The sequence below is a fragment of the Molothrus aeneus genome, chromosome 6, assembly GCF_037042795.1.
Source record: "Molothrus aeneus isolate 106 chromosome 6, BPBGC_Maene_1.0, whole genome shotgun sequence".
Lineage (NCBI taxonomy): Eukaryota > Metazoa > Chordata > Aves > Passeriformes > Icteridae > Molothrus > Molothrus aeneus.
Genome location: NC_089651.1, coordinates 17,256,495 through 17,279,584, shown reverse-complemented (window position 1 = coordinate 17,279,584; position 23,090 = coordinate 17,256,495). Strand labels below are relative to the sequence as shown.

Sequence of the window (23,090 nt, the reverse complement as noted above, 5' to 3'; positions counted from 1 at the left end):
AAAAGGGAGAGCAGGCAGAAGTAGAAGGACAGGTAAGAGAGAGCCTTACCAGGGTGTGCAGAGCTGAGCCATGTTGAGGACACAGTTGAGGAGGGAGAAGAAGCAGGCGATGGCAGCGTGCTGGTTTTGGCTGTGGTGGGAGCAGAGGACTCTGTGACAGGAGACTCCTTTGCAGCACTGGTTGTTGGGGAAGAAGCCCTGGGCCTCAGGGTTGTAGGTGTGGGCCTGGGGCTGGTGCTGGGAGCTGCTGTGGAGGAGGCTGTGGAAGTGGTGGCAGTGGATGGCAGCCGGGTGCTGAGCGGGCTGCTGGGGGCAGGTGGAGAGCTGGGATGTGGAGAGGCTGTTTCCAGAGGCACTTCTGTGGAGACAGAGGTCTTGGAGGTGCTGCTGATGGAGGTGGCAGCTGTGGTCTTGTGTGTGGTCACAGGTGGCCCGATGTGTGGCACAGTTGACTGTTCATGGGTGAAGGCTGCCAGGAGGGAAGCACAGGTCATTGGTATGTTGCTGGCTTATGGGAAGTTGGGTGATGTTGACTCTTCTGTTTTGAAGGTTTTGTGCTCAGTTATGGGCCAGGATGGGAGACCTGGTTCCCACTAAATCTGGTTGGTTTTGGGTTTGGTTTTTTTTCAGTTAATAAAGGTGTCCATTATCCTAAATATGTTCTATCCTGTCCTGCTTCTCTTTCATAAGTACTTGCTGTTGAGTATTTTGAAGGTTGACCTCTAGCAAGTTATCTCCTTCTTCCTCAAACAGCTGAGTGGGGAAGAGGTATCACTTGTTTACAAGCCAGTTTAAAACTGGCTTGCTGCAGACTTCTCTGGGAGGGATCCGTGGGAGGGCCATGGCTAGTGAAGGGATATGGATGCATTGGCCAGGGATGACTCTTATCTCTTTCATGACCAGAGCACTCACCTGGTACTACTTTAGTAGTTGGTGTCTTAGCTCTGGTTGGCTCTCTTGCTACAAAGAAAGGGATGAGAGAAAAGAATGATTGAGTCTTGGGAAGGATTCTAGGCAAAGCATGTTGTGGCATCTCCCCATAGGAGGATCAGTACTAAGACAAATCTGGCACGTGGGTCTAAGTGAGAGAACTTTAGCCTGGAGTTGAGTGTACACTTTCTTGCCCACCCTCCACTGGTGACTCTTGCACTCAGGGTCAGCATTGGTCCACAAGGTCATATTTGTTGAATGGCACTTTTCATGGATGTGCCAGGGCCTAGGCATCCTTTGGCTGGAGATGATGCCTTGGGTTATGCCTCTCACTCAAAACTGTCCTGAGCTCTAAATTGGAGATGTGTTTCCAGTTTCCCTGCCTTTTGTTCACCCTGCCCCACTGTGCATTCTCAGAGCAGCACTGTAAGAAGAGAGAGGTGTTTTAGCTTGTATCTGATTGGTAGCTGTAGGGCTCATGGATGCCTGAACCCTCAATAGAGGCCTGTGCCACAGAGCCAAAGCCCTGAAGTTGCAGGAAGAAGGATACAGTCAGGGTCATGTGTGAGTCAGCCCCAGCACCTGCTGGTGTCCCGTGGCAATAGCAGGGGCAATTGAGAATGAGCACCAAAACTGAAGCCTTTGTGGGACATGCTGCTTAGAAGAGAAGGGTGGGAGCTGGAAGGAGCAGGCAGAGCAGCAAGAAGGGCAGGAGGGAGCCTTACCAGGATATGATGTTCCCAGCTGAGTTGAGGAGAGGGAAGAAGCAGATGAGGCTGAAGTGATGGGCAAAGAGCTGGAGCTTGGAAATGTCCTTGTCAGCGGAACTTCTGGGCTGGTGGCAGGGCTGGTCTCTCTCAGGACAGAGGTGCTGCTGGTGGATGTGGCAGGGGTGGTCTGTGTCTGTGTCATGAGGTGCTGCACAGGCTGTGTCAAGCTTGTTCTTAAGTGGGTAACAACTGCAGAGAGAAAAGCACAAGTTGATTTAGGGTGGGTCTGACAATTTGACATTCCCTGCCTTTTTCTGAAGTTCCTGAGGAAAGAAGAGCCATATTGGATGCACATGTTTCCCCTCCCAAGTATTCCAAACTGGGCAAGACCATCATCTGGAAAAGCTGAGGTAAGTGAAGCAGAGTTTTAGGCCAAGGGCATCTGTCTAGTCCCTTTTACTCACCTTCTGGGTAGTGCAGAGTGGTTGCTTCGGTTCCCTCACTCTCTGTGGTGAAAGAATGAATATTAGTAATGGTTGGGAGCTGGTAAGGTTCCTAGAGGAAACTGTAATTGCTTGCACAAGAAGACCAATATATATGCACCCCAACAGCATTTTGTGTGAAAAACCTGGATTTGGGAAAGAGTGTACAGATGCCCTCCCACTACAGTAGACTTCCCACCACACAGTGTCCCAGCCTGTCAGTTGCTAATGTAACAATTCATGTTGTCAAACAGCCTCAGAGGACACTGTCCTTGTTTGTATATTGAGTGACAGACATTCAAAAAGGTTAATATTTTGGGGGGAGTATTTCTTACTATGAAATATATGGGGGTGGGGGAATATATAATCTGTGGTCTGTGAGTTTTCAAGAACTTGCTTTGATGCACAGAGAGATTTTGTCTAAATTTGGAGGAACTGTTGAAGAGAAATTTTAGCTTTAACATCATATTTGGAGGTCAGATGCTTGCTCCATTGGCAAGATAAATTTCCATTTTAATCACATTTCTTGTCCATGTCCTTTCCTTTCTGTTAGCAATGTTAAGACCACTAGTAAGAATGCTTGGCTTTTTTTATAAGGAGTATATTGACATATGCCTTGTGAGTGATGGCTTCACCTGACAGATGTAAGAAAGTGCTATTTACCTGCTGTTGTTAGTTTAGGCTGGCTGAAAGTTGTGCTCTGAGTTGTGGTTTGAGTAGGTATTGAGGAGGTTGCCAATTCCGTTTTGGTGGTGGTCTTGAAGGGTGGTGAGGTGACCCCTGCTTGTTCTGTCTCAGTTGAAGTAGCAGTTGATGAGGCAGAAGGTGATGAGGGAACAGACTTTGGTGTAGTGGCCATGGTTCTTTTCACTGAGGTAGTTATGGAAGGGGTAGTGATGGTTGTAGTCATGTTTGGTGTGGTAAAAATTGATGTTGTATGTTCTTTTGTAGTAAAGGTAAAAATATAATGTGAGTAACCAATTCATAGAAAAATTAAAACCAGATAAATTATAAAGATATTAATATTTTAGAGATAATTCTTTATTTTTCAAATATTTTCAGTATGACGGTTGTATTCATGTTCTCATAAGCTTACCAAATATTTCTGAGCTTATATTTGTTTTCAATTGTCTCATGTCTATTTTCTGTTCTAATTTTCTGTATTTTTCTGTATTAGATTTGTTTAATATATAAGTAGTTATCTTTGTTGTCACTCTGGCTAAAGTCCATATGGGCTTTGTCCATTGGCTTTTATTATGTTCCAAATCAGCCACACTTGCAGCTTTATGCAATTTGTATTGAAAAGCTAAATAACATCATACTATAGACTGCCCTTCCCTCAGTGCAAAAATCATCTGTCACAATGTCAGCTTTCATGTGTTTTGACTCCTTTGGGACCTGTTTTTACCTCTGCTTTCCCTGACAGCCATGGTCCAAGATGGTTTATTGGCTGAAGTGCATGTTGGTATGAAGCTAAATGAGGCTCCACAAGCCACAGAATCAGAAAGTAATTTATGCTGGCAGAGTCATCCTCCAGAGAACAGGACTTTAGAAGGCTGGACAAAGATGCTACACTGATACCTGTGTGACTCTGCTTTGGGGCTTGCTTCCATAATTTAGAGTCAATAGATTGGGTGCTCCTTGAACTCCATAAATGAACCAGTGGAAAAGATGCTGAAGCGGAGCTAATAAATCCAACTGGAGCTGGGCTTGCTCACTGCTTATAGAATTTCTAATTGTCATTCTCAGATGACTACTCAGTTTTTGGTTGCATTTTTAACCTAATGCCTATATCCTATATCTTTTTATGCACTTTCAATCTACGCTTCTGAACATTTCTGGTTTACAAACTCCTTTCTGGAAGCCTGCTTTGCCTGCTTCATGATTTGGAGTCTAATGCTTGGATGTTGTGTGAATTTGAAATGCGTTCCTAGGAATGGTATCTCAACGATGTACAGAGGTTTAGAACAAGCTTATAATAATTTATTTTAGACAATAACACTAAAAACCTACCAGTAGTTGACTTTATTGTGACAAGAGGTTGTGGGGGTGAAGTTCTTGGAACTGTAATTTTTGCAGTTATTGTTGGATTTGTAGTCTCAGGTGATACAGTTGTTGCAGAAGAAGTACTAGGTACTGTTGGAAGTGTGCTTCTGGTAGAGCTTCCTGTTACTTTAGGCTGCACTGTTGTTACTAAGAGAAAAAAAATCAAAATTAAAAGATGAGAAATAGTCCTCAATAGTCTATTGATAACATATGTATATTAATGGAATTTTTCTAAAGTAAAACAAGTGTTTTTATAGCTATTAGCAGTAGCTACTATTAAAACCCATTACCTTATAAATTAAACCTTGAAGAGCTGTGATCCATTGCTTCCTTTGCTATTATGTGCAGTGAATACCATTAAACAGGTATTCTTGGAAATGCTTTATACCTTTTTCTTGACTTTAAAGTGAATCTCGCATAAACCCTTGTTCCTATCAGCAGAGATGGAACAATATTCCAATCTTATATCAAGTAGTATCCATAATTTTATTATTCACACAACCCACAGTATAAAATTTTCCAATACTATCTGTCTTCAGGGAAATTAATGGAATTTCTAACAAATTTAAGATCAAGATCTGTAGATTCCTTTCCTGTATCAGGCTATAGGGGTTTGGTATAGTCAGTCACATGTTTCCATAAAGACTTTGTTCAATTGTTGAAGTGTTACATGGCCAGTCCCTGGTAAGATTTGGCATAAGTTTATGTGAGATCCTTTTCATCATAGAATGACTTGTGTTGGCTTAGACCATTAAAGATAATCTAATCCACTCCCTCTGCAATGAGCAGAAATGTCTTCAACTAGATCAAGTTGCTCAAATGCCCCTCCAGCCTTAATTGAATGCTTCCAGGTAAGGGGATTCAACGGTCTCTCTGGGCAACATCTTCCAGTGTTTTACCAGCCTCATCATAAACAATTTCTTCCTTATATCTAGTCTGAATTTTCTCTCTTCTGATTAAAACCATTACCCCTTGTCCCATCAGAACAGGCCCTACTTAAAAAGTCTGTCTCCATCTTTCTTATAAGCCCCATTCTAGTATTGAAAAGCCGCAAAGAAATCTCCATGGACCTTTCTTCTCCCCATGCTGAACAACCCCAGATCTCAGCCTTTTCTCACAGGAGAGGTGTTCCAGCCCTCTGGTCATTTTTATGGCCCTCCTCTGTCTTTCTTGAATTAAAGACTGGACAGAGCGAGCATTCCGGGTGGGCTGTCATCAGAGCAGAGGGGCACAGTGCCCTCTCTTGCCCCGCGGGCTATGCAGCCTTTGATGCTGCCCAGGATATTATGGTACGAGGACATTTTTTAACATTTCACCTTATGCATGTGAAACTGATAATGCAGCTATATCACACAAAAAAGAACATTACTGATTTCATAAACACTTATCAGGACATAATATCAGTGTGTAAGTTACACAATTGGTCAACTGCGTAAACTAACCTGGTGAAGGTGAAGATGGTTCGGGTGTGGTGGTAACATTTACTTGACCTGTTACATAAAGGCAAAACAGGTTATATTTGTGAATAAAAATATATTAAAATATCCCAGATGAAGTACATCTAATTGGATTGGATTCCAAGAACTGTGCTAATTACTGAGCTATTCCTGAAAGTATTTATTCTTACATATTTCAGTGGTCAAAATCACATCAAAGAACTTAATTATAAAGAAATCAATACATCTCATTATTATAATGAACACTAGCAAGTTTTTCCTATCTTTGTTATGACTTTTATGGCTAAGGGCACCTCAGTTTTCAGGGATAGTGGAACATAGTTTTGTATGTAAGGGAGATCACTAGCTGAGATCCTGGTTACCCAAGACAGAATTTTGTTTGAGAATTTTGTTCTTAAGGTTTTTTTTTACATCTGCATGAAAATCCAAACTGTCCAGCTAGAGTCTATCCACAACCTGATTTATTAAGATAGGTTTTCATGGAAATAAGACATATGGTAATAAACCTCAAGTTAATTAAAAAAAAATCTAGAAAGATATTTATTGAGTCCAGTAGCTAAATCTGCTCTTCTGCTACACATTTCCCTTTTTTTCCTGTGAAATGTGTTGAATACCTCTGAGACTCACAGCTCTGCTGGGCCTGTGACTCACACAGATTAGAACACCAATACTGTATTTTACAAGCAGTGTAGTAATGGGTTTATTTTGAAAGGAAGTTGTGTTTAGATGAACACTCATTTATGGAGAGATACTAGAAAAATATCTTCTCTGAGTCTGTGCAAAAGTTCTAGTATGGTTTTCAAGTTACTGTGGACAAAGAAATGCTGCTTACCACATGGCATGCACCTTTCTTCTTCATGGTCAAAGTATTCATCATGAGAGCAGTTGTAACAGCCTGAAGAAAGGGGAAGAGAAGTTTGTTTTACATTTCTCAGAGAAAGGCATTTAATTTACACTATTTATAATTGAATATATTATATATCTGTTATTAAAAAAATAGTATCAAGTTCAGCATCACCTATTCAGGTAAGTATTTCCAATGTTATCCTCCGAAGGAGGTTTTGTCTATGTAGGAATTTGTTTAGTTTCTCCAGCTATATCCATTTGTTTAATAAAAATACTAATTTCTCTCTCCACATTTTCTTTCCTAAGTACAGTGCATTCATTGACTTGGTGCAAGTCAGAATTTCTCTTCCAGACAGGCTGAGCTTGATGTAAAGCTAAATTTAGTACGTCTACTGAGTTGATTATGTATTTAAAACACTACTAGTAAGGGAAATATCAGCAAAACTTCTTCAAAAATAACATCAATTAGATTATCATTATTTAACTGTGGCATGACTGATAAAAAAAACAAACAACAGCACTGAAACAATTATGTTACTCTTTCCTGGTTAACAGTAGTAGAGATTATTACCTTCAATATTGACATACTTGTAGTTTTGATTTGGACAGTTACAAGGCCTGTAGTGCCAGGTGCATTTGTCATCATTGTATCCACGGGAAAAAGCAGCATCAATTCCTTTTCTATTATGAGAATTGTAATACTCACAATAGACAGCTAAAGAAAGGACAAGCAAGAGAGAAGATTTTTGTTTTTCAAATTAATGGCATGATACTTCCAAAGTACTAGAAGGAAGACAAAATCAATTAACAGTTGGAATAAAAAAACCTTCACTGCAGTGATTAGCTTCTGATGTAAATATGTATTTTAACTCACAGAAGTCAGATTCTTTTTTGCAAGTTCAGTGTGATGACATTTCCACAACTTTTCATACACAATATATTGAAATGTGGAAAGAAATCATCAAAGATGACAACTCTAACATTGATTTCTAGCATGTTCATCCTCTTTTTTCCTTTGTATTTGCTGTTTTGGAACACCTTGATGTCATTTTCCTGTTTTACAGTGTTCCAGCCAACACAGCTGTCTACATTCCCTTGACATCCACAGAGAAATTGATTTCACCATAGCTCAAATGAAACATATTTTTTTACAATTTCATGCTTTCTCTGCTGGCAAACTCACAGTGCACTATACACTGATAGCAGAAGAAACAATCTACTTTCTGTGAGCACATTATTTTCTCCCTCATTATTCCATGGTAAAAAGAACTAAAATATTTTGGTAGAGATTTCAAAACCCAGGTGACTGAGGTTAACTCTTTGCCCATGGACAAAATGCAAACTTGGAGGAAGTTATTACTAAGTTTCCCATGTTGCCAAATGAATATACTGACAATAAAAATCTCTTAAACCTGTTTAAGGAGAGCTTAAGGAAACTCACGGCAGAACTCAGGGGTCCTCCAGTCAATGCAGATGCCCTTTTCCAAGCATGCCATGGCATAGACTGCGATGGCGTCACACATGCACTGGCAGTCCCCTCCAATGTCACACCCACAGGAGTCTCGGACACAGGCCTCGTAGTAGGGCATCCGATTCACCTGCATGGCAAAAGGAAGGGATTCATTTTCCAAGATTACTCTGTGCCTATTATACTCTAAGTATATGCATAGCCACTGCAGCATTAGCCACATTTCTCACTGGTTTTCACCACCTGAAAATGCATTATCAATATCAGGCATCACCAACAGACTGACTAATTCCTGATTCTTAAGTTTTCATTCATTTTTTTGCTCTTGTAGTTTTAGCTAATCAGTTAATGGCATACACAGCATCTGTGTTCACAAAAGGGCTGGTGAAGTGGAAATAAAAAAAAGAAAATTAACATAAATGTGAGCCATAAGCATTTTTATATGTATTTTGTTGAAACATTTTACCAAACAGAAAATCACCTGTTGGAGCGTGAGCATTTGGAAGAATACAGATTATGCCTATAAATAAAAAAAAGAGCAAATAAATTCTTACCTTATTGTGACAGGCAGAAAAAACATGACTGTTGATGATGGAACACGTCTTTTCTGCCCATGCTTTACGATAAGGGTTCTTGCTACAGGGGTCCACTACAAAGTACACATCCCCACAGAGAGGATTCTCTTTCCAAGAGTTGACGAATTCCAGCTCGTTTGATGCCACGTACTTGCTTCGAGTTTCAAAGTCATCCCTCATGTTGCCATTATAGTTACCACACAAACCACAGATGGTTTCCTAGATTCAATGAAAGCACCAATATCAATTCAGCAAGTTACAGTTCTCACCTTTCCTTTTGGTCACTGACTGTTTCCTGTGCTTTAGGAGTGAATGTCATCTACAAATACTCTCTCATAACGTACTTGTGCATGGGTTTCTCCTCTAAACTGTAAACTGTCACCAAATTCAAACATGCAGTTACATAAATTACAAACACTTAGCTCAGAAATTTCCTGAATGCAGTATAGAAATTCCTTAAAAGTTAACCTCTTGTGAAGATCTCTGCTGTTTTGGAGATAATGATAAAAATGAATTGCTGGTAGCATTTCTGGAAAACCTTTGCCATCACAGAGATTCAAGGCAACCATGATCAAATGTTCAATTGGAATGGAGGGACACTTTAAGGAAATTATTTGCAATACCTGTGTTTCTCTGGAGATCTTGATGAAGAAGTTCATGTGCTTATTCCAAATAAGAGTCATGTTGTATTTTCCTGGGATAATGATGTCAAACATCAGGTGAAGGGCATTCTTTTTCACTTTGTATCTTATACCAGGATTTTCCCCAGAAATAGCAAAGGTTTCATCTCTCAGTATAATTGTCAGATTCTGGAAGAAAATTTATTTGGAAGTTACAACTTACCAAGTTTCAGTATTTTCCTAGCTGAAGTTCAGCTGCTGTGATACTGCAGCAGGAAAACAGTATTTTTTTGATTGAGCAATTCACTGCAGAGTAAACTTAAAAATTTCCTGGCTTCTACATAGACAAGATTCTTGGAGAATGAAACACAACATGAGAATTTTAAAAACCCAAACAAACAGCTATGGCATTTCCTACTAAAACCTTCTAAAGGCTCTAGGTTTAGCACATAGATCTTGTAAGTGAAATTTTCTCTTAAGATACAGCTAAAGCTTCCAAAAACTGAAGAAAACCTGTTCTTAAAATCTATTCAGTTGGATAATGGCAGAAAGAAGAGCTTACCCCAAGGTAAATGCTGATGGATCTGGAGCACGTAACTCCTGATTTCCCACAGATGACATTCTCAGTAACAATTTTGAAAGAGGAAATGGGTCTGTTAACACTGCAGCCATCCTAAAAAAAAACCCCAAAACAAACCACAAGAAGCACAAAGGCTCAGTAGACTGTGCCTGAAGTCTTCCAATTTAAAATGTTAAAGTATAAGAAAATACAGGATGCTTAAAATGTCATGAGTAATTCTGTTTTGGGAGGCAATGACCTCTGCTTTGCTGGTCGAACTGATGTAACTTCCCTAAAAGACATATTTATCTTGTACAGCATACAATGACTGTTAAAACATATTTTTTAAAAACCTAAAATTGGTTATAATTGCATGAAAATCATGTTTTTTTAGAAGCAAAATATTTTCATTCTAACCATTGAAATAAACATAATATATAGAAACTCAGTAAGTGGTTATAAAGATTCAAAGTGCTGTATTGTTTATTGATGCATCCTAGCACATTTTTGTTATTCTCTTAAATTCAGCTATTTCTTGATGCTGAGATGCTGCTGCAATAACCAGAAGGAAGCAGGTTACCATAGCTAATATGTATTCACAGTTGCCATCAAACACAAAACGCTGTCCATCAAAGGTGGTGATGTGGCCTTCTCCATATAGATTACAGGTGGAGGAACACCTTGTTTTCTGAACACATTTCCATTTGCCTTTCGTGCAAGTGCTGGGAGTGAGAACAGAAACCACGCTCATATTTCAAAGAAATGTCATCGTCACCTGCTTATTTTTATACATATCCACTTTTATCAATAACATGTTCAATTAATTAACTTATGTATACTGAGGCCAAGTTACGGTTAATATAAGAACCAGAATTAAAATTTATGGACTGCCTAGAGAATGAATTAATAATAAAGAAGAAACCTTTTTGTACTTTTGTACTTATTGTATTTTTGTACTTTTTTCATTAAAGAAATAGTATATAAAACCCATTTATTTTTGCTCTTAATGAGATCAGAAATCACTGCTCTGTGTAGTTTGGGGAGTGGTTTTTTTTTAATAATAGATTAGCAACTGGAAAGGGAATAAAGTACTTTGAGAATGCTGCTAAAGAGATGGGAATCTTTTTGGCAATGGTTGCTTTTATCTACAGAAAAGAAAGATAGATTTTGCCCTCATCTTTACTGAAATGGGTTGTTAATAATACTTGACTTTATATAATTTACAGTCACAGGTCCTACTGATGCCTTTATTCCTGAACATACATAAGGCAGAAATTATCCCTGAAGCTGCTACAATGACTCTTATCCATACATACATTATCAAATGTTAAGCTTCTCTCTCTTGTTAATCCCTGTACTCTGTCATGGTATTTCTTCCCTTCAGCTATTGCCATTTCCTACTCTCCAGTCAGTTAAACACTTAGTTTTAAGTGACTGTACACTTCAGTGAAACAGAGAATCAGCACTGAAAAACCCTGTGATTCTTACCAGATCTCACATTCTGTCTGGATTTGTTCACCTCTTCCATAAGCAAGGCCACCATATTCACATGGACACTCCTCAGCTGGCACACACCTGCCATCGAGATTTTCATAGAGGCCATCAGCACAGACACAGCCTGATTCACACTTTGTGGGTATCTGGGAAAGGCCAACAGATTGCAAAACAAAAAGAAAAGAATGTAAGATGCATTTTATCCTGGATGCAAATGGTGTCAAGAGTTAACCTGTGCTAGGTTCTGTTTGGGCTTGATTTTAGTTTTGTGATGTTCCTTGTATTAATATGCTGTCAGTTGAACTAGTTTCACTGAAGCTGTAACTTATACTTGTGGTCTGAGATACTAAACCCACCTGAAGACTCTGAAAAACTTATTTTCCATCACTACCAGTCTTTCAAAAACAGTACAACAGAATATTCTTCATATCAAGGAAGCTTATTACAATTTTTCCAATTTGTCTGTTTCCTTAATATAAGAAAACCCTATCAGGACAGCCCAGATCTTCACCTAGCCCAGGTCTCCTGCATTCTGTGATCAAAAGCAGCAAAGAGTTGAGAAAAAATAGAACAGGAAGCATAAACCCCGTATTTCCTTTCACATGGAGTCACAGCTTATGGAGTACCTGAGCCAGAGATTATATATGGAGTTAAGCATCCTTAATGTATTTTTATTCTAATAAAATTTAATTCATTATTTCATCCAATTAATTTCTTTAATCACTTCTTAAATATGTGTACAATTTTTCTGTCCACAGCCTGATATTTAACTGCATCATGTAAAATAAAATAATTCCTTTAATTTCACTAGAAGCAATGTAGTCTAGTTCTAAGTAACAACTAGAACATTCTACCTCTCTCAAAAGGATAAATATCTCAGAGTTGTGAAACTCACACATTCAATTCCAGTAGCTAGCATTTGACAGGTAGGGGCACATGCAGCTCCATACTTGTTTTCTAAATTGTCAGAACATGATATGTATTTCTTAGGAGCTTTGCAGTTTTCTAGGAAAAAGGAAGAAAAATTAACATTGAGGAGAAATTAACATAGAAGAGAACAGTGAAGTAGTAATTTTACAAAATAAAGGACAGAAAATGTTTCCAAGTAAACAATATCAGACTCATACCTGCAGGATTTTGAGGTTTGCCTGTGCAACTTAGCCTCCCATTAACACAGTAGCTAGGAAGAAAAAGAAAAATCAATGAAAGTCTCTTCTAAGAAAGAAATTTTGATTTTTTGCAAAATTGTTTTATTAAAAATGTTTCACTCATGTTACTACCTCCTTCCCATCCTTTGAAGTGGAATATGAGTCTTGAACTTGTCTCTTTGCTTTCTGTATTTTGAAGTAACATCATTTTGGAAAGTGAATGCCTGTTATCACTAGTAGGCAATTGTCACTAGGAGGATGGCCTATCAAGTTATTCCAGAAGTTTGTCTGGAATATAGCTAAGTGCTGTTGACAAAATCTCCTAGTAGGAATAATCAGATCTCAGCTATTATTTTTTATTTTTCTTTGTAACATTTCCAAGCTGAAGGTAAGTAAAATGTTTTCTACTCAGTCAGAATATCTATAGTTTAGAAAAGGGCAAAAAAGTTGTCTTGAAAAATAAATTTATGCTATTAAAAATACAGGAGACTGTACTGGTTTGGGCTGGAATGGAGTTAATTTTCTTTTTAGCAGCTCAGTGGTGCTATGTTTTGGATTTCTGACCAAAACGTTGCTGGTAACACAATGTTGTTTTAGCTGGTGCTGAACAGTGTCCCAGCATTCTTTCTCCTCAGGCCGCCCTGCCAGGGAGGAGGCTGAGAAGCAAAGTTTTTTCATTCTGAGCAGAAACTGGGAGGGGACACACCCAGGACAGCTGACCCCACTGACCAAAGAAAGATTCCATACTATACCACCTCAAGCTCAGCAATAAAAGCTCAGGTAAAGAAGGAAGAAGGAGGGATGTTCTGAGTTACAGCATTCATCTTCCCAGCAAACCATTATGCATGGCAAATTCCTGTTTTCCTGGAAACATCTGAATGGCTGCCTGCTGACAGGAAGTCCTGAATCAATTCCTTACTTAGCTTTGATTGTTCATGCTGCTTTGCTTTTAAATAAGCCTTTTGCTTATTATTCATTAAGAAATTTAGTAAACTGTCTATATCTCTACCCATAAAGTTTCTTGCTGTTGTCCTGATTCTCCTCCACATCCTGCTGGAGTAAGTAGCTGTGTGGTGCTTGTCTACTTACTGCAGTTGACCCTTGACAGAGACATGAAGACCCCCTCATCTCCATTTTCACTTTGTTCTCCTTTAAACTTGACACACTTACCAGGTGATCCCACCAGTCATTGTTGACTGGTCAGGCAGGATGTACTTTCTGTCCTCTAAGTAGCAAGGACAATGAGATTTACGAACACACTCATTCTTGTGGTTCAGGTACGTTCCTTTAGGACACTGGCACCCTTCAATAGGAATATCAGTTGGATGGCATTCCAGGGCTCGGTTGGAGAGTGACAAGCATGTCCTGTCACACGCCTGAGTGTTGTAGCTGAATGTTTGATTGCCAGTGCAAGTAATGGCTATAAAACAAGACAAGAGCGTATGTTAAACTCATTTACTGATTGTCTTCCTTGTAAAAGATAATGTCCTTTTGCTTATTATGTGCTGCTTATTTTGTGCCAATAGTTTCATTGCTTAATGCTTCCAGCTGCTTCTCTTCCTGTGGATGTGGAGCTCTAGCAAAACATGTTGCAGACCAAGACTTAACAGCAAACTATGCAGTTATTCAGAAGTTTCATGCAGGTAAAATACCTTACAGCTTTTTTGTGAATCTTGGAATTTAATAACGCAAAGGGAAGCTTAGCAGAAATATCAATGTATTTTTGAGTAACAGTGAAACCCATGCCTGTGTCTGAGTTTCAAAATTATAAAATAAAATCTGTAGAGAGTTTTCCCTAGTTCTCTCCCATTTTACAGGATAGCTTTATTTTTCTGGCTATTCTGTACCTTAATTATCAAGTCCTGGAAGTATCCACATGCTCACCTTAAAGCATATGAATAATCTTTTTCATATAGTCTTGAAATAACAACCCTGTTGAGACAGACACTGGAAAGGTATCTAATAGTTGGATATTTGTTACCCAATTGCAGGTCTTCTTTCTGATCACTATTTTCTCATTACTCATCTGATGGCAGACCACTAAGAGCTGGTTCAGGTACTCACTGCAATTGTCCATACTGCTCCTCCAGTTCTCAAGGATTAAACCCATGGAGCTGCATGCTCGTGCATATGATCCCAGAGCAGAACAAATATAAGGAAAGGTCTCTTCATAATTACAGGCTTGGTAGACACATCTCTGAAACCCAACACACAGAGAGTACTTTGTTACTGGGGACCAGACATTGGAAGTGCTAAACCCTGAAGGTATTTGAAAGACATGTGGATGTGACATTTAGGGACATGGTGTAGTGGTGGATTTGGCATTGTTGTATTTATGGTTGGACTCAATGATCTCAAAAATCTTTCCCAACCAATATGATTCTATGCTGAACTACAGAACAAAGTCACACAAGATACATATTACTGCATAACTAAAACTCATGGAAAATATCTGAGTAATTGCATTGATGTAAATAAAATACACTTAGTACCCTAAAAAATGCCTTTGTTCATCTGCTGCTTCTCATTTTTAATATTCAAAATGTTCTGCCTAGATTGACAAGTATACTAAACTAGATTATGCACATGGTAAAAATCGACACTTTGCACAGTTAAAGTTGTTGTCATGGACAACTGCAGCATGAGCAAAAATATTTTCTGATTCACAGGGATGGGACTGGTGCCTGTGACCAAACAGACTTTCAGTGTGGTGGAGACATAATTTTCAAAACCACACCTGTTCCTAAGCTTCTCTGCATTGCTGATTCAATGTGTGGGACACCGTATATGAGTCCAATCTGATTTATATTTGGACTCCCTCTGTACAACATCCATCATAACAACTTCATACCTTGTAGAAAGGAATAGGGTTCACCACAGCATGGCATTTCTCAAACACTGTACCCTTCTTGGTCAGAACAGAGCAATGAGTCTCAGCAGATATTTCTAATGAAAGTAAACAATAAACATTAAAAAGGGAAGGTTAGGAGGAAAAATGGAAAAGGAAATGTTCAAAAATTTGGTGTTTTAGGCAAACTTTCGGCAATGATGCACTGAACAACAGGACAATTCCTAGCTTGTTAGCTTTCAGACTCTATTCTTGTACAAGTAGCTCAGTAGAGCTTTTTTTTTTCTTTTTCACAATTTATTTTTTTTAAGACCAATAGCAACAGAGAGTTGGGAAGACAAAACCTGGATTTCAGTCTCAGTACTGCTGAGCAAACCTAAGACACTTGTGGACATTGCAGTTTCACTAGACAGATCAAACCACTCTCATTCAGCATCTCAATCCCAGATCTGAATTTGTGAGGTTCAGTCCTCTCAGTCTCTGTTTCTGTGCAGCTCTCTCATTTCCCTGGTATGGGCTTATGGAAGTGTCAGACAACGCCAGCTGGAGAGATCAGTTACCACAGCATCATGCACTTACTGTTCAGTTGGCTCAAAGCACAAGGGTCAGTCTCTCTCTCTAAGGCAGGATGGCAATTTCCTGCCCTCCAGGAATCTACAAACAGGGAGGCTGTCCCTTCAGTGATATCCATGCTAGTCATGAAGTCATCTGTAGTGTCTCCATTGTAGTTGCCACACAAACCTGACAACATCAGAAATGCAAGGGATGGCAGAAATTAAATAATGTGTGCACAGTGGCCTATGTTTCATTCTATAACAGTGAGACAATTGATTCAAAAGCTCTACATAGAGTGTCAATGACTACTCAGGTCAAGTAGCCAGAGAATGTTGATTATGTACACATTCAGTCACTGAGCCTCTGCCTCCTCAAGTTAAGAGTGTCAGCTTCTAATCAATGACAAAATCATAGAGAAGTTATTGTCTTTTTTTTCAGAAAAAAGTGGTTTTAAATAATGTAAAAAAGAAAGGCCATGAAAAGCTTTTGAAGTTGCATGTTTTCTTATGTATATTAAATGCATAATGACAAAGAATATGCATTTAGGCTTTTGTAAAAGCCAAAGCCTCTCTGTAATTCCCCATAATCAGAATGCAAAATACGCTTGTGTAGCTAATGTTGCTGTGCAATAAACATCCCCATCTGGTGATTACCAGCTCAGAAGCTTTTAGATTCTTAGGCTCATTATGTTTACAATGGTCGTGCACTACATTCAAAGAACTTTGTGCTCCAAGATGCAGAGACCACACAGACTTATTTGTTGCTCCTTCACTGTGTAGTATAGCACATATTGAAAAAGGCACACATAAAATACAGAACAGCATTGTGTTATGTATGAAAAATGCGACACCTTTAGTTTCTTTGATTCATTTTAAAGTTATTAGTGAAAAATCAATTCAGTTTCCAATGTATTTTTTTGCTTTGAATCTGGAGAAGAAAATTGATTTCCTAAGAGATGAATACTAAGTTATCAAAATTATACTCCCTATATTTCCTCTTTTGCAAGGGGACTTGTTTACTTACCTAGTGTTCTGCCTTTGAATTGTGATCCAACTTTCACATAGGCCTGGAACACAGGCGATGTTTGAACTACAAGTTCCAGCCCAAAGTTTGTATTCATCTGAACGTACATGGAGGACTGTCTGAAAACAGTGATGTCTCCTGAAGGAATAAGCACGTTTAAAAATAGAGATGTTGGTGATACTGCAAGGTAACGATTTTAACACATATATAAATGTTCTAGCACTCTGTCTACAACTCTTCTCCCACACACAACTCTCCACAGAGGAACAGATGTAGCAGGAGAGACTTTAACCTTCCTCTAAAACCCCTGGTATTAGCAATTGAAAGATGGTGAAAGATGCTGGGTTGTGTAAAAACAGACAATTTAATTTGGATATAACTTATATTCCCCCTTTTTTTTTACCTGATCTGTAAGGCAGCCGCTTGAGTTCATCATCATCAGTAAGGAGATCATTCTGAGAAATCACAATTTTGTCCTGTAAGAAGAGGACATGGAACCAGAAGTAACTATCTTTACATATGGTATTTATATGTTAAATTAAGCAACTGTACTGTCGATGATCTATGTAAAAGAAAAAAATTAATTCAAGCATTTTCTCACACTATAACATGCTGCTCTTAGCTTTCACTCTGAAAATACCTTCCTGAGTTGATGTAGCAACTGAGATCTTTACTGTGTATACATGAGCAGAAACATATCTTTAGTATTTACCATCCATAATTTTTAAGTTCAAGCTACCAGCAATGACTTTGAGCACTTATTTTGCTAATCTAGTGATAAAATCCTGGATGGAACCTGTGAAGGGAATACCTACCTTTGCAGACTGGTAAATTATAGCACTAAGTGAGGTCTCAGAATGAGAATAACCAGTCTTTTCATACACAGCCATTAGGGTTCCATTGTGTGGCAGGCTGGAACTCTGGAGGGAAATGGAAAAGAGAAGTAAAAAGAGAAGCCATGTCAGTATAACAATGATTTGTAGAATAAATATGTATCTTATGAAGTCCTCAGTTTGTGTTCCAATAGGAAACCAAATACTGACTAAAATATATCCATCTGATATTCTGTTGAAATTACCTTCATAAGAACATAAGTGCAAACCCCGTGGAATCGATATGGCCTCGAATCAAACGTGGTAACAAAGGAGCCTCCTTCCAGTGAACACCTTCCAGGGCAGGGCAAGTCTTTGCAGTTCCACTGGCCCATCACACATTTACTGCAGAAAACAAGAAATTCTGTGCAAGATTATTCTTTTCTTCATGTTCTAAAAGCTCGGCTACTTCCTAGCAATGAAATATGTTGTTTTTATCACTTATCTCCTTTTGTTTTCTATGCTTTGATCTTCTCTGTCTACATATATATCAGTTGAAGTTGCTCATCTTAATTCAAAGTTGCTAAACTCTTTTACGGATTGTCAGTAAACTTTCCGAAACTGTGAAAGGTGCTGCCCTTTGAAAAATTTTTTTAGGCAAAATTTTCCAATGGTCTGGTAAAGGTACTTTTTATTCTCTCATGGAAGTAACTGTCGCTACTCACCAGGTCCTACAAGCTGCTTTCATTGTCTCACCAGGAGCATATGTTTTCCCATTCAGTGTACATGGACACTGGCTGATGTGAACACATGTCCGATTCTTCGAGATATCATCAAGAACAGTTCCTGCCAAAGAAGATAAACAAAACATTTTTCTCCATCCTCACTAGCACTACAGTAATTATGGCTTGAGTGATTTCTGAAATTAGCCTGAGAATGCTGTTCTTGCACAGCCAGTGTCCATACTCCGAGATATAACACGCAGGATATTTTCTCCTAATTAAAATGAAACTGAATATTCACAAGTGACAACAGCTTTTGACTACTTTGTCATATGAAAGCAAAGTCAATTGTCCTATTTTGAAATGCAAATGATAGGATTAATCACAATTTCTGTAATGAGTTAATCTTGAATTATTTTAAAGGGAATTTACAAAATTCCCATAATACTGCAGAAATACTCTGAAGCATGCTACCTCTTCCTGGTGTCTGATCAATGTATATTTAAGTAAAGAACTTTAAGCAGATGGCATATCTTTCTCTCATCACAAACCATGGTCTTGTGAGGAAAATGTATTCATAGCTCTGTTCTTGTGAAGAGTGACCATCCATCTTGAAGGACCACAATTACTCAAGACTCCAGTTACATTATGTTACCTGAGAAAGAGCAGTTCTAGCAGCACAATGCCCTGAAATGCACAGCTAGTTCATTATTAAGCAGTCCATTCCACTTGACTGGATATGTGCAAAAAACATTTGTGTGATCCATTAAGAATATGATGAAATGATACCTTCTGGACAAAAGCAGCCATAGGTACAGTGACTGGAACAGCTGTACTCGGGGTTGGAACAGGTTTTAATACACGGAGAACCACATTCCTCATAGATTTGGTTTGCAGAACATTTTCCCACAGCTGCAGCAAACAGTGGGAGTGTTAAGATTTTGAAAGTGTAAACATAGAATATTTCACCTGCTACCTAGCAAGGAAAAGACCTTCTGATTTCTGACACTAACATTCTTTTATCCTGCCTCAATATTAATTTCTTCATTTGAGTACTCTTTATTCATATATCATCATACATTCATTCTGGCTTTCTTTAATTTTTCTTGCCCAAAAAATTGGAAACATTTTTTCAGAAGCTTGGAGAATGGCAAACAGGCCATACTGCAGCCTAATGAAGTACCAAAAATCAGATTTTCTGTAGTATTTCAAGGTTTTGCTTCCAAGCAGTCATTGTAAATAAGAACATCTGAAAAAGGACTACTGAAAATCATCTTTTAATAAAAGGAGCTATGACAATTATTAGTAAAAAGGTTCAAAGACTTTGGGGGCTATTGAAAAGTGCTCTCTCTTCACTGGCTAATTTTCCAAGTACAGTTATAAGAAAACTGTTCTTAGAACAAGCAGCCCCCTCCTGTAGGAAGTTTGAGAAGTTAAACAGTTTTCACTTGGTGGATGTTTATCTGCTTTATTGTCACTGATCTAGACATAGGAGCTATGTTTTTGAGCTTCCTTCTTTGAGGTTTCCCTGCTCTCCTTACAGCTTTATCAAAGAACACTGTTCTCTGTAAAAAATCATTTGTTTGATTAAAGACAGTAGAGATTTTTTAAAATATTCCAGTTATTATCCTTATCCCTCTATTTAAGACACAGAAAAGTTAAGCACAGTCTCTCATGAATAAACCATTTGAACTTACAGCAGAAGTTTTCAGTTCTCCAGTTGAACACCATTTGGTGGGACATGGCACATTGCCTGGAATACTCTGACAGTGTAGAGCAAGTGCAGTTGTTTTGTCCTGGCTCGCTGCAGTCCTGCATATCAAGCTGGCAACGAATGACAAACCTATCCTTGGGCACACTGCAGGTTGGTGACACCAAATTAAGTAGCTGAGAGCAGATCATAGCCTGAATAAAAAGAGAAAGAATATTGTTCCTGGTGGTGTTTCCTTCATATGAAAACCACAGTGGAATAACACTGCTAGTTATTCCTAGTAATATGCCAGATTTTCTTGTTACTTTGTTTGCTTTCCCCCCAGAGTTTTATAATGGATATTTGACTTAAAATGCATGAGAAATTCACAGATAGAAAGGAATATAAATTCATTGTACAATAGAAAGAACTTGATATATTGAAATAATTCCACTTCTCATTATCTTGAAAATTAATTCACTTTCTGTGCCATCAGCCCCCCTAAAAATGGCTGAGAACATTACACACAGGAAATGTGTTGTGTCTCATGGCAAACATGACACAACATGTTCTGTGAAAAACATCCCAGATGAGAAGATCACAAAATTCATTCCTCTTGGAGCACACACTTGGTACATTTCTGTTGCCTGCATGTTTGTGTTTCCTATCATGTGCCTACTGCAGTGTAAGGTCTCAAAGGTTCTCAGGCACACTGATTTTCTTTTCACTTACAACTGTGATAGCTGTTGATGGTGGTTGTCCCTGTTATCAGTGCTGTTATCTGGCAGTATGTCATAGGCATTGTGAATATCTTCAAATCTGTTCAGCTTATAGTATCAGGTCTCCAGGTGTTAGATAAAAAGTTCTTAAAGCTTTACTGGTTTCCATGAATTTCCCGTGATAACCTGCCTGGAATCCCAAAAAGTTCTGATCTAAATGCTGGTTGATTTTTATGAGTGATTTAAATCTAGCCTCAAAATCGCCTGTGGCCTTTTGTTCAAATGTGGTTTTAATGCAAAGAACTCCTTTCTCATATCATGCTATATAGATGTTGACTGTACCCATTTTCATGGAAGTAATTTTTATGAAACCACTGCCCCTCTGTTGTTGATTTCTATTTATCTTGCCCCCTGCTAAGAATTATGCTGCAGAGAAGCCAAGAAGATCTTTCTTACATATTTTTTGTGAGGAACAGCAGAAATTGGTATCTCCTCAGACAGGCAGATCTCTGATGGATCATCCATTTTTTGTAATGCAGCAAATTTATATGTATCCAGCAATTTACCTGGAAATTAAAGGGTAATAATTTGTCAGAAAAAAGACTGCATTGATCTGATGTAGCAAAACTCAGATTTTACTCTTTGACTGTTAAATGTCCTACTAGTTAATTTTCCCAATGATAAAAACTGCCTCTTGTGGAAGTCAGGAGAGTTGATCCTTACCACCTGTTTCTAAAAGAGAAGAGTCCTTATCACTTGTGTGAGGAACCCATTGTATTATGCTTATAGCAGATAACAGAGTGTAGCATAATCACAGGAGGAATGTTGGCGCCCCATGGGACTGCTTTACTCAATTCTGATACGCAGCAATGCTATCACAGTATTCAATTTTCACCTTGACTCACTTTAACTCATTCTCCTCCTTTCTGAAATGTCCTTGTCTCTTACCTTCACGGACAAATTCATTCAATTCATAACCATCATAGTTCCCACACATTCCACATGTTTTCCCCATGTATTTTTTTTCAGCCAAAACCTAAAATAAAAAAGAACAAAATATTTTAAAGGATCACCCTAAGTAAAATTATCTATACAGCAATACCTTTCTCAAACAAATTCACTGCAAGCACTCAATTAAAAGTGATTCTTCTCATTAATTTCAGTGACTTTTTGGAGGAAGAATTTTGTATACAGTGAACTCTTTTCCCAATAGGCAAATAGTGATTTTTAAAAATTAGTATTTAATAAAAAGAATAAGATTTGAAGACACAGGGAATTGAGGGGGGATAACATTCTAAGGATCCAGGAAAAAAAGAAAATAATGTTGAAGCCTTGCTAATATCTCTGTTGACAGAGCACAAATTTCAGGTTTCTTCTCTTAAGAAACTTAAGGTTACAGGAAGAAAATCTATTTTCAGAAGAAGGTGAATCAGTTCTCTGTTGTTCTGGAGACTAAAATGGTAGTATTACTACTGGCTACAAACAATGAATTATTATGAAAATCCTAGATCAGAGAAATAAAACTATATTCTTTGTACAGTCAGATTAACCCAACGCTATCATTTTCTCTTGTGATATCTTATCTCATGTGATAATAATGCTGATAAATCTCCCAGACAATTTTCTACATCTCCTTGTTTTAGCAAACTTAATCAATTTAGAATTCAGTGTCTTTTGTGGTAATAATATCAAGGTCACACTGAGAAAATGTATTGGGGATTTTGAAAGGAAAACGTGAGAAGATTCTGAAAAAAAAAAGAGAAAAGAAACTGGTAGAAGCATTCGATATTTGAAACCAAAGATGTCCCAGGGAAGCCCAATAAAAAAGTCGAAACTATGGCATACAGTATTAAGTTCTACACAACTTTAAACATCTCTTAAGAAAAAGATTGCAGCTGCTGGAACACCCTGAGGAAAGATTAAAATGTGTGCAAGTATCCACAAATCTCAGCACTGGTGGCTTTAGCTAATTACGAATGCTGCAAGGGAAAGTAATATGCAAAGTTGATTATTTCAAGAGGAATGGATAAAACAGGAAAATAATAAATATCAAAATAGTAAATACTTGCAAAAGCACCCAGTAAGTTCAGAGAGTTCTTGCCATTCCAGTAAATCAGTGACAATTTTCTTCTCTGCTCTATGAGAACATTTTACTAACCATGAGGTAGTCATCATTGTTCCACATGACCACCAGCTCCATCTCCATCAGCTTGGCTACCAGGCGGATGTTGCGTCCATAAGGTGCTATTTGGATTCCATTGCTGGTGTAAGGCAACTGAACGACACTGAAATAAGGGGAGAAGAGAAAACCAACCTCATAGCAAGATTATGCAGGTATTAGTTATTTATTTTGGATATGATACATACCCAGTCTGAGTACTTGCAG

At 38.2% G+C, this 23,090-nt stretch overlaps 1 protein-coding gene across 1 annotated transcript in view; it reads right to left on the bottom strand.

The window, feature by feature from the left end:
* Window positions 1-745: 745 nt before the first annotated feature.
* Window positions 746-23,090, bottom strand: part of MUC6 (mucin 6, oligomeric mucus/gel-forming) — a 44,659-nt gene continuing 22,314 nt past the window's right edge. Inside the window, exons 3-31 of the mRNA XM_066552531.1 lie at window positions 22,863-22,989; window positions 21,653-21,740; window positions 21,161-21,270; window positions 19,993-20,200; window positions 19,085-19,207; window positions 18,299-18,419; window positions 17,840-17,978; window positions 17,577-17,681; window positions 17,165-17,237; window positions 16,762-16,899; window positions 15,763-15,924; window positions 15,187-15,281; window positions 14,400-14,532; window positions 13,506-13,755; window positions 12,315-12,367; window positions 12,083-12,192; window positions 11,182-11,333; window positions 10,274-10,415; window positions 9,697-9,807; window positions 9,138-9,323; window positions 8,494-8,733; window positions 7,913-8,069; window positions 7,043-7,186; window positions 6,458-6,520; window positions 5,611-5,658; window positions 4,136-4,315; window positions 2,786-3,064; window positions 1,656-1,889; window positions 746-960 (exon numbers count right to left, since the gene is read on the bottom strand). Of these exons, the coding sequence (XP_066408628.1) occupies window positions 746-960; window positions 1,656-1,889; window positions 2,786-3,064; window positions 4,136-4,315; window positions 5,611-5,658; window positions 6,458-6,520; window positions 7,043-7,186; window positions 7,913-8,069; window positions 8,494-8,733; window positions 9,138-9,323; window positions 9,697-9,807; window positions 10,274-10,415; window positions 11,182-11,333; window positions 12,083-12,192; window positions 12,315-12,367; window positions 13,506-13,755; window positions 14,400-14,532; window positions 15,187-15,281; window positions 15,763-15,924; window positions 16,762-16,899; window positions 17,165-17,237; window positions 17,577-17,681; window positions 17,840-17,978; window positions 18,299-18,419; window positions 19,085-19,207; window positions 19,993-20,200; window positions 21,161-21,270; window positions 21,653-21,740; window positions 22,863-22,989 (4,186 nt within the window). The remainder of the gene's footprint in view (window positions 961-1,655; window positions 1,890-2,785; window positions 3,065-4,135; window positions 4,316-5,610; window positions 5,659-6,457; window positions 6,521-7,042; window positions 7,187-7,912; window positions 8,070-8,493; window positions 8,734-9,137; window positions 9,324-9,696; window positions 9,808-10,273; window positions 10,416-11,181; window positions 11,334-12,082; window positions 12,193-12,314; window positions 12,368-13,505; window positions 13,756-14,399; window positions 14,533-15,186; window positions 15,282-15,762; window positions 15,925-16,761; window positions 16,900-17,164; window positions 17,238-17,576; window positions 17,682-17,839; window positions 17,979-18,298; window positions 18,420-19,084; window positions 19,208-19,992; window positions 20,201-21,160; window positions 21,271-21,652; window positions 21,741-22,862; window positions 22,990-23,090) is intronic.